This window comes from Wasmannia auropunctata, unplaced genomic scaffold (assembly GCF_000956235.1).
Source record: "Wasmannia auropunctata unplaced genomic scaffold, wasmannia.A_1.0 LD336076.1, whole genome shotgun sequence".
NCBI classification, from domain to species: Eukaryota; Metazoa; Arthropoda; class Insecta; order Hymenoptera; family Formicidae; genus Wasmannia; species Wasmannia auropunctata.
Genome location: NW_012026814.1, coordinates 4,883,004 through 4,894,319, shown reverse-complemented (window position 1 = coordinate 4,894,319; position 11,316 = coordinate 4,883,004). Strand labels below are relative to the sequence as shown.

Sequence of the window (11,316 nt, the reverse complement as noted above, 5' to 3'; positions counted from 1 at the left end):
TACACACATATAAGACAGTAACCACTTGAGGGACAGGATTAAAAACTGCTCGTAAAACTGAGACAGACAAAAGCGGGCGCACGCAAACCGGCGTAAACAAACGATGAATTAGTTTACCTCTCTTTTTCTATTCTCTTTACTGCTCGGTGGAGGGAAGGTTAATAGTGGCTATATAAGGCTATTGCAATGGGTGAGATTACTCTCATTACTCACCTCGGAAGCCGAAAGGATATCCGCTGGAGACAAGCAGGCCCCCCGCGCGTGCGGCATTCCTTTTGATCTCATCTATAGACCGAGGAGCAAAAATTCGTTCTACGGAGAGAAACCCTAGCAGACTCTCGCAGAACTCGACAAAAAAAAAAAAAAAAAATTAAACCGAGAGGAAAAGAAGCCTCTAACACACTCTCCGAAATTTCAATCTCGCGAAATCTCAAACGACACAAAACACGGCAATGATATATAAAAATAACTAGTCACACAACTAGATAACACTGGCGGCCAGTTTTATCGAACAGTTTTTAGTCCGCGCGTTTCGCTCTGCGTAATATGTGTGCTGCGTATGAAAACGGCATGGCTTTTTCTCGCCAACTAAAGAGGGCCGAGAGAGCTAAACGTATATCTGGAAAAACATCAACCATCCCAACAGTTAAAAATAATGGTTAACAAAAAAAGGGAAAAAAATTACGTAAGGAGGAAAAATCAAAACACACATTACGCACATAAGTAGAGACGATGCAACGGAGGACACAAGGCGGCGGCACAAGGCAAGAACACAACCACAACAAGGCGAGGTACATGCAGCACAAAATGAACATGTATATTTATATTTTATTTACAGATGTGTATCGTACAAACTCGTATAAAAGGTCCTACAAAAAGTACTTCGTGTGCTGTACCGAGAATTTTAAGTTAACTTAAAAAATAAAACGTCTCTCTCACGCGAGGTGCTCTCCTACACGCGTCTCGTCGTCTTCCCCTCCCTCCCCTTCCACGATTTCTGCCGATCACCGCGTCGTCGATTTCTTTTCGCTAAACTTTAGGACACTTACATACGTCTCGGAATCACGGCAGCGACCGCATACATTTCACGACGGACGACAGCTTGCTGAATTACCCTCACCGGCCACAGTAATTCCGTCCTGTTTTTCTTTCTCGAGAACTCGTTCATGGAGAACGGAAGGTACGTCGCGCTCGACCGCGGGAGAATCGCGCGGATTACGCGCGGACGAAGCGATGCGTGGAATCTGATATGCAGGTGCAGGTGCGAAGGCAAAGAGAGATTTCGTGTTGCCAATCTACGTTGTGCATTCCAGACGGCGGTTTCGTTCACTCGAGAATATAATAAAGAGATGAAAAAAAAAAGATATGTAACAGCTCTCGAACAGCCATGCACCTGAGTGTGCGTCGTCGAAGAGAGTCGACGGAGAACACGGATAGAGATCTGCGTCGCGTATCGGTGCGTCGGTATGCAACAGTGCGAACAATATACACACGCCAAAAAAAGCGAAGACGAACACCGGAAGAGGAGAGAGAATTCGGGCACAGATTAAATTCAGAGGTCAACTACTTAAACGGTGGTTTCCAATACCTCTCGACTGATGATCGGCTGCGCCGACGACGAGATGCAGGGCACATTCGTCACCACGGACGCGATAATACCGCTGGCGTTACTATTATCCGTTATTATGTTCGTCGTGGCGGATGACGACATGTCGGACGCCGCGCCGGACGACCAGGTGCTCGGATTCGCCGACGGGCCTATCAGCGGCGAGTTATTGCTCGACAGTACGCTGTCCGCCGAGCTGGACGCTCTTCTACGCATAGATTCCTCGCTGGACGATTTTAAAAGATCCTTCTCGCGCTCCTCATCCCTGAGAAAAATGCGGGAAGTGCCAACGAAACAATTAGAAATTAATTAAATGATAGATTCGAATTTAAATCATATAAATTAAATAATGTAAAATTTAAATAATAATTTAATTTATGAATAACAATCTTGAAAGACAAAGGTTCCCGCATACATTCCATGGAAAATTATCTGCCGATTGCTGGTGAATCCTAGAGTATTTCACTTGTTGAAATTCGCAGAAAGTTGCGAACATGATCATTTTCGTATTTACATTTTAATAATTATCAGCATTCCGTGGAGATAAAACTATAATTCTTGGAAAGTCGAGTTCATTGAGACTTTCAATTGGCGTTTCATAAACCATAAAGTTTCAAAGTTTGAAACGTTGAAAGTTTAAACGTTTTTCCACCGGAAGACAATTTCCCATAAAATGTGTGCGGAGTTCTCTCTTGTTAAGCGGTAAAATAAAATTCATTATAATTAATACAATATTACTAACTTTATCTTGAGCATAATATATTTGTCAGGAATCAGTCCCTCCCTGCCAGCTAGAGCGCCTCGCCACCAATCGTTGCTGACCTGCGTGTACAGCGTCAAGGTGTCGCCTTTCTTGAAGCTCAGCTCTCTCTCGGACCTCGCGTTAAAGTCAAATTGCGCCGTACCCTCGAGATTCTCCGATTCTACGAATAGAAAACAAATACATTACAACACTTCATAGAAAATATTTTCCAATTCAACGATATCTTATATCTTCGAAAAAAATTGCATTACCGTCTTCGGACGGATAAACCTCCGAATCCATGTCTTCCTGGACTTGATCTGTTGGTGAATCTCCCACATCCCTAAATTATGAATCACATTAGTAGCCAAAAACAACAAAAAAAATTCAAGAGATGCCTGAAGACCGATAAAAAATTGCGATATCTCTTATGTCCATTTCTACCAATGTAGATTAACTTTAATCTCAGCTTAACTTACTTTTTATCTAATTCTAAGAATTAAAAAAAGATAAGTAAGCTGAACTACAGATTAAAGTTAATCCACATTGATAAAAATGGACATTAGAGTCTTTTACAGTACTGTTTAAATGTTAAATGTGAATTATCTTGACATAATATCTGGTAATATACGTCAGCTTGTTTCTACTCACACGTCGTCGGGTTCTCTGCTGATGTACTTCTCATACTGAGTGCCCCCGATGTCCTCCGGGAAGATCTCCTCGCAAAAAGTGATGATGTTCTTGATAAGCTCGTTGACCTGATTCTGGTACTGGACCTGATCCTTGTCCTCCGGAACCGGTACTAAAGTCGGGCCGAAGCAAATAGCCAAGTTGTACGGATCCATCATGTTCTCGTCCGAGAATTCCGACAGGCTGTTTAAGCATAAGTCAGATGTTAATATCCAGCGCAGCATTACACGTTTTAAATTCCTCGTAGAACGACAATATACTCACTGGTTGAGAAAGGCAAAAAGATACCGCATGACGATCACGACCGGCCGCGGCAGACTCGCGATCATTTCCTTCATCTTGTTGACGAAGTCTTGCTTCGACTCGAGCTGCGCCAGCTCCATAAGATGCTCGAAGTAGATGATGGGAAAGAGGGGTTCCCGCAGCTCCCTCAGATAGAGCTTCAGCACCCCGGCGACGCTGTTGATGTCCGAGGCGTCGGTGACATCCGCAAGCGGATCCTCACCGCGCTCGAACCACTCGCGGAAGTTGTTGATCTCCACCTGCGAGCCCGATACGCGGAAGATACCTTGATGGTGCAAGCCGTACAGATTGATCACACGGATGCAGCTCTTCATGATCAGCGGTATCTCCTGATTCGTGCTCTCCAGATACTCCTCGAGCGAGCCACCAAACAGCTTCGGCTGGCCGTTCATCTGCAGACGGCCGATCCGCTTGCGGCGCGCCTGCTTCTGCTTTGACGCGGAAATCGACGGGTTCGGGCTAGCATTCGAGCCGTCCAGCAGGCTCTGCCGGATGTATTCCTGTTTCGCGTCTAACCTGGCTATTCTCGACGTGCCGAGAAGGTACTCCCTGAATTTCTACAAGCAACAACATAAAGGAGAACGTAAGTTTTGTGAATTGCATTTTTTCTGTGCGTCAAAGGCATTCTTGTAACTGATAGATTTACCCTGAACATTTATTATGTATTAAATGTAATTCTTTTGTATTATATAACATTGTTAACACAATTTATATATTTTTTATTCTTTATTTTACCACTTATATTTTTATATTAATATTCTTTTCAGAAAACAAAATGTAAAGTCTAATTCTGTCAATCTTAATATATATATAAATATAGATAAATGAAATATAATGCGCGTTCTATTTTTGGATTCCTGCTTCCTCGAAGATTTTAATATAGATAAAAAAAACTCATTACTTTCTCACGAAAAATAATGCAAGTAGAATAACAGATACTGAACGCAGTGATGCGCCGTCAGCTTGTTTTCTACTTGTCCCTTGCTCGCGCACTTCCTCTATCCTTCGAATGCTAATACGACGATCAATATTCTACCGCACGATCGTGTGTCTTCCGCTCGCCGCGGAGGAAAGGGGGATAGTACTTATGCTCTGCCATAAAACCTCACCGTGAGGTAGAATTCTTCAGTCTCCTGTCTATCAGCTCGCAGCTTGATCTGAAGCGTCTCCGGCGGCCTGGACGTAGGTACGGCGTTCTCGCCAAAGTATCTCGAGCAGTCGTAATCCTTGGCGGTCAGCATCTCGAGCAGACTCGCCTCCGCCGTCTCCAGTGTCTTCCATACCTCCTCCGATTCGGTTCGCAGCGACGTCACCCTCTGCTGTAGCTGCTGCAGTCGTTGCTCCATCTCCGAATGCAGCATCTTCTGCAGTTCGGGCTCGGGCGTCTATCGGGAGGAAACAGACCGGTAAACCGGCAATTTGATAGCGTCAATGGCTACGAAAAAGTTCCGATAAAAACCAGAACGGTATTCACAGATTTTGAAATTTATTCTCTTATGCTCTCATAATTGTATTATCAAGGCGATGCTGAAAGGTCAGAATTATCGACATTACAGTTATATGAATATCTTCGAATTGACTGAACGGAATTGAAAATCCTTTTACAGGATTGAAATAGATATGAAATGTAGTGGTAGGACGAAGGAATTTGTAGTAAAAACGAAAAAAAAATTTTTTTTAAAATTTTTTTTGTTTTTACTACAAATTGCTTCGTTCCACTACATTTCATATCTATTTCAATCCTGTAAAAAGATTTTCCATTCCATTCAGTTAATTCGGAGATATTTATATAATTATAATGTCGGTAATTCCGACTTTCCAGCATTGCTTATCTAACAACGTTACTTTATTAAAATAGCGTGTGTTATAAATAAAATTATCGTAATTTATTACAATTTATATTACTGTTAGATTAAAAAGCGACGGGAGAGAGGCCGAAAAATTAATAAAGTTTCGGAATAACTCAAATTTTCTCTCTCTCTCTCCTCTTTCTGTCTCTTTCTCCTTCTTACCTCATCTCCACGCTGTCCTTGGAACTCAAACTTCTTGGGAATCATAAAGGCTGCGTGATGAGACTCCAGGAATCTCTGCTTATCCGCCCGGGAGTCGAGCGCGCCAACGCACGCAGCTAATTGTTCGGCGCCAGATTGCAGTGAACGTTGCTTACCCTCCTCCGCGCTGCAGTGCATCAGCAGTGCCCTTGCTATGCAATTGTGGAATCCAAAGTCCATGCACTGTGAGAAAAAAAGCAAATATGTATTTATTCTTTTAACACAAAATAAATTAGATTACTTTTATACGTAAAAGCAGAAGTTAAAGACAATGAGTTGAGTCTAACTTTTCCTTTTAATATTTTCTGAACCTTTCTTTATCATTTTTACGTGTTAATATTTTTCTTTTCTCAACCCCAGGTCACCATTGCTATTTTTGATTATCTTTCCCGCTGCACAAGGATCTGTAACTTTGTCATATCTCTGAACTGAAACAATTTTTTAGCTCAACACGTGTGAAATGGATATCTGAGAAACTAATAAAAATAGATGAACAAAAAGATCAAACAAAAAATATATTATTTTCAAATCATTACAATGATAATAATTTAAAGAAATGTAATTTCAGAAACGATTAAATCTCACTGAGTACGTCGTATCCCGGTAAGATGATATCCAGGGTAACATCGTTATTCTTTATTTTTTATTAGATTGGATAGTACTTAATTTGTTAAATGACACAGTATATAAATTTAATCCGAACAATTTATATAAGCAAACACAGATTATAACTGCAATGTTGCAGCAACATTGTAACATTTCAGCTATATTGCAGAAAGATTACATTGTTGCTGCAATATTGTAGTTATAATCTGTGTTTGCTGGGTACGTAACGTTACAATACAGACGAATAAGTGCAACGAATACCGAGGCCGGTGAAAGCGCGGCCGTTGGTCGTGGGGTCAATGGGGTGCACGTGCGAGTCCGGGTATGGATGAGTAACTTACGTCGATGAGATCGGACAGGTCGTCGACGAAATACTTGTGTATCGTCGTATTCGAAGCCTCCAGACACAGGATGTACTCGTTTCTCGCCTTGAGTGCCTTCAATTTCGCCTCCTGGTACTTGCTCTTCCTCTGAAAAGAAGATATTTCGGATTAGAGACGATGATGCATCTTACGCCGAAGAGCGACCGTACAGACTAAGGCCAGCCAAATTAATCTCGTTAATCGACGGCGCCGACCAGCGTATTAATTGACCCCGCCGATTACTTTTCTCGTCTTTCTCCCCAAGGATTTCTCCCCACGTTCGCTTCTCAGTTTATCACAATTAAGATCCTTGTTCAACCAAATAACATCACTTACGTAACTATCACATACGCATCTTATGCTTTCAACGTATTTCAATATATTATGTTATATTAATAATTAAAATTATTAATATAATGGCAATATAAAAGCTTTTTTAAGAAAATGTGTAATATAATAATTTTAATCAATGCAGTAAAGACAAAAACTTAATTTCTCTCACAAATATACTGTCGGCCAATAGTTTGAAATCATTAACTGAAATGAAAGAAAATCAAACTTATGCATTATAATTTAATATAATTTTATCAAGCGACGCGGCAGCGGCGCGACGCTAAGTACATAAAAAAGAGTGATGACCGCGTGACTGCGTGGTCTACGTGTTACTTCATTGCGCAAATATCGTGACGCTACCATAGCTTTATCTGAAATTCTTATATCAAACATACTTTCAATTCAAATATCTCAGAAATTATAACAGCAATACAAAATCTAACGATATTTTCTGATATAATGTCGATACGAACTTTCAATTGCGATCATTAAGAATAAAATTGGTGCAGTCATTATTGAGATCTTGAGATCGAGTTCGTGAAAAGTGTCACTTTATTCAAAATGACATTTTCAATCACACGTATACACATATGCATGCAAAGCGATTTGTCCTTCAAAGCGAATTTTTACAAAATCTTGTTAAAATTAGTAATCGATTTCGATATCGATCATTGTTGTTCAGTTGCAAGAGCAGCACCATAAAATTAATAAGTACGGTTAATTAAGATTAAATAAAAATCAGCTAAAAGAGCAATAAATAATTACATAATAATCGCTCAATATTATATAAAATAATTAATTAATTATTAATAATAATAAATAATAAATGTTAATAATTATTATTAATTTAAAAAATATTGTAATACAAAACGAAATAAATACAAAACAAAATAAATTTGTGTATTTCTCTCTCTCTCTCTTTTGTACTGCATAAATAATAAATTAATTTAAAAATAAATAAAGTAAATTTATTTATCTATTTATTTATTAATAATGTACAAAAATTATGCAAAAATTGTGACACTACTTGAAAAGACTAATATAACAATGACCAAACATATACTCATTTTTCAATTATTATTATTTAAGTTAATAATAAAAAAGTTACAAAGATTACAAATCTTAATATTAAATCCATATCTATATCAAAAATACATATTCTTGAAAATATTTATAAAGTTAACAGTGCAATTTTTTATCATGGAAATATAAACAATGAACATAACACAAATATATTGCAAACTAAAGGTACAAAATAGATATCCGTAAATAATTTAAAAATTGAAACAAGTCAATTACCTCGAAATAGCTAAGGGTGCATACATATTTTTCTTAGAACAAATAAATGAGAAAAAAATTAAATCAATAAACTATTAAAATTGAGAGAAAGTATATTAAATTAAAGTAACAATTTTATAAATAATAATGTGTTCATTTTTAAAAGATTTAAATTGTATTATAATTTAACAAAAAGCAATGAGATCCCATAAAAAATCGTTTTAAAAAAAGAAAAATATACGCCAAATACATAAAAAATGTCATTTACATTCTTTCTAAAACTAAGAACAATTTTTTAATAATTTAAATATACAATTATTTAAAAAGTGATTGATCAAAGATAGTCGTAACATCAATAAAATTATAGCCAAGTTATTAAACTAGCCTCATTATTTAAAAAAGACCTCAAAAAAGCTTATTTGTGAAAAACATTCAAAAATTTAAAAAATAGAAAAGTCATAAACTGAATTATAATAAAGAAAAAACTGTAAACAACATATGTATATAACACGTTAACTACTTAGTTTTTATATAGTTTATAATTAGTAGAAGATAGAAATTCCACGAGACTATAATTATTCTTTTCTACAATTGAAATGAAGCCTACAGCCTAAAACCTACAGGAAAAGCTCAACATAGTATCAGTAAGCTACTCTATTCCGCTGAAAATTGTCTTTTGTGTCTATTACCCTTTTTTTAATGAAAATTTACGAGTCTCTCAAGAATGTAAATGTATGTGAATGTACATGGATATGCCATACTTATTGCAAACCGATTGATATAATGATAATTTTGCATTATCAAAATCAAAGAAACAATAGGTACATCCACAACCGTTCGTTAAACGGTCGAATGTGACTGGATAGATCTAAAGATAAGAACCAATCATATTTGACTGCTACTTAACCGCTTAGTAAGCGGTTACGCTTCTATTATAGATGCACCCAATGTTTTCAGAAAGAAACAGAATTTAAATTTAAAAGTAACATTCCAAAAATTACGTGATAAAATTTCATGAAAATCCCTGATTTTCAAGGATAAAAAGATAAATTTCTTTAAAATTCCAAATTTTCGAGATTTTTCTAAATAGTAGATGCCTTGTTACGTAGATTCTATAAACAAGATTTGCGTCCTTTTAAAATGCGAGCGACGATATCAAGTCGATACTGTCACAACGAGTGGGTATTACATATGCTGTTGGTCTCCTCTCTCGCTATCTTTTTTTTCTGCTAATCGCTCGGCTCCTACACTCTTCTCTCTCGGTGTCCCTTCCAAGCCGCTTTAACCATCTGTCTTATCGCACTTATAACCGCTCGAGGGGGATCGCTATTTATTTTACCATCGAGTTGCATGCGCCCGGTAAAAAAAGCCTGCTGGCAGGTCGGTCCTAAATCCTCGGTCGACGTCTGCTCGGATTGAAAAGAGGGGTAAAAAAGAAAGAACCCGGAGAGAGATACACGTCGTACGGATTTTCTAACGTCTCTCTCTCCCTCTTCCTCTCTTTCCCCCTCTCTCTTGATTCACTTCGCGGAGTGGATATCCTCCCAGTTGTAAACTGGAGAAACGCTTCGTATTCCTTGGGGATCTTTGACTCATGCGAACAAAACGGTGAAGCATATGGCCCTGGTAAAATATATAGACGCAAATGCATTTGTCACATAGAATAGAAATATGGACGAGCAAATGCTCTTACCAACGTCTTCTCTCAAATCTGGACGTATCCACTTGCCGGATAAAAGAAAAGGATTTATTAGAATGTTTGCTCGAATCTTGTAAAAGAAATTTCCTAAAAGTTCCCGAATATTTCAAACAATTTTATTCAAAATTTCAGATAAGAGTAGACAATTTTTTTAATGCAATTTCGAAATAAACTGAAACACAAGCAACGCGAACAAACTATATACTATATTATAGTAGGGTATAGCGGGATAATTTGGATAACAGTAAGCATTTGCAAGAATTTCGGCAAAATAAGAGATCTTAAGATACATTTTATTAGATCAGACATTGATCTAATGAAATGTATCTTAAAATCTCTTATTTTTCTGAAATTCTTGCAAATACTTACTGTTATCCAAATTACCCCACTATTCAAATTACCCCGCTGTACTCTATACATAGTATGGTATTAATGACTTAGCTAATACTATACGATAGTATAGTTTCAATTCATTATCTACTTTTTTCTACTATGTATATCTTCGATCAGCCTGATTTTTTTTAAATAAAATCTGGCGAGACAAAAATGCACGTAAATGTACGCGGATGTTATACTTATTGCTAACAAATAATGGACATTTTGCATTATCAAAAAAAAATCAAAGAAACAATTTTTTCAGAAAAAGACAGAATTTAAATTTAAAATTATTAATTTTACTAAAATTACTAAAATTATTAAACATAAAATTTCAAAAGATTTTTCTCTGTTTATTGTTTAAGAAATCCCTTGAAAATTCCAGATTGTTTTAAAGATATTAAAATATCCCGACTTTGAAATATTAAGTCGCGAAAAATATACTTCAAGAGAAAATTTTAATGAGAAAATTTAAAGATCTCAAGAATTTTAGAAGTTAAAAAAAGTTTCGGGCGAAAAAGTTATAAGAGATTAATTTTCAATAATGGATATAATTTCACTTGCAACTAGAGGTGTGCGAATTAAGCCTTTGCATGGTCGAATCGAATCGAATCGAATCTGAAATTTTCACTTCGAATCGAATCGAATCGAATCGAATCTCTTTAATTCGAATACGAATCAAATCTGAATCAAATTTTCCCAGATTAACATTTTTTAGGCAATTGATCGAACCATTGTTAATTCGAAATTCTCGAACTATTCGATTTAGAATCTTGTGATTCAAATTCGAACTATTCGCACACCTCTACTTGCAACAATAACTTCGTAAACATTGCGAATTTATTAATTAGACGATTGGGGACAGCTCGCGGAAATCGCGCTTTTTCCCCCTTTTTTGTCATGATTTTCCTTCTACGGTTATTATTCGCACGCCACATTCTTGTCACACGAATCGAACTAGAACGCGCGAACGAGTTTTCAAAGGATCTGAGGAACGAGATGAGAATCGTGTTCCGGATTCGAGACGGTTATCCGTTCGATTCCGCGAAATCATACGACGAACGCGTGATAGCCAACGATGGACCAAAAGCGGAACAATTGCTGCAGGGACTGATGACGCAGATGCCTAATTTGAACATCCTGTGCGACTGGCCTGGATATCATCGTCTAGCCGACGACTCGGCACAGCCTGCATTCGCATGCGTTTCCACCTGCCGCTTGCAAGCAGTGCCGTTTTCGTCTCGATCCGCATTTTATCGGGCAATATTTCG

At 37.4% G+C, this 11,316-nt stretch overlaps 1 protein-coding gene across 6 annotated transcripts in view; it reads right to left on the bottom strand.

The window, feature by feature from the left end:
* LOC105449330 (SLIT-ROBO Rho GTPase-activating protein 1-like) overlaps window positions 1-11,316 on the bottom strand; it is a 108,952-nt gene that overhangs the window by 6,624 nt on the left and 91,012 nt on the right. For all 6 annotated transcript variants that reach the window (XM_011688480.1, XM_011688482.1, XM_011688483.1 and 3 more), the window contains 8 exons: window positions 6,340-6,468; window positions 5,354-5,575; window positions 4,451-4,726; window positions 3,303-3,898; window positions 3,000-3,221; window positions 2,621-2,691; window positions 2,349-2,529; window positions 1,589-1,871 (listed from right to left, as the gene is read on the bottom strand). In XM_011688480.1, coding sequence (XP_011686782.1) covers window positions 1,589-1,871; window positions 2,349-2,529; window positions 2,621-2,691; window positions 3,000-3,221; window positions 3,303-3,898; window positions 4,451-4,726; window positions 5,354-5,575; window positions 6,340-6,468 — 1,980 coding nt within the window. The remainder of the gene's footprint in view (window positions 1-1,588; window positions 1,872-2,348; window positions 2,530-2,620; window positions 2,692-2,999; window positions 3,222-3,302; window positions 3,899-4,450; window positions 4,727-5,353; window positions 5,576-6,339; window positions 6,469-11,316) is intronic.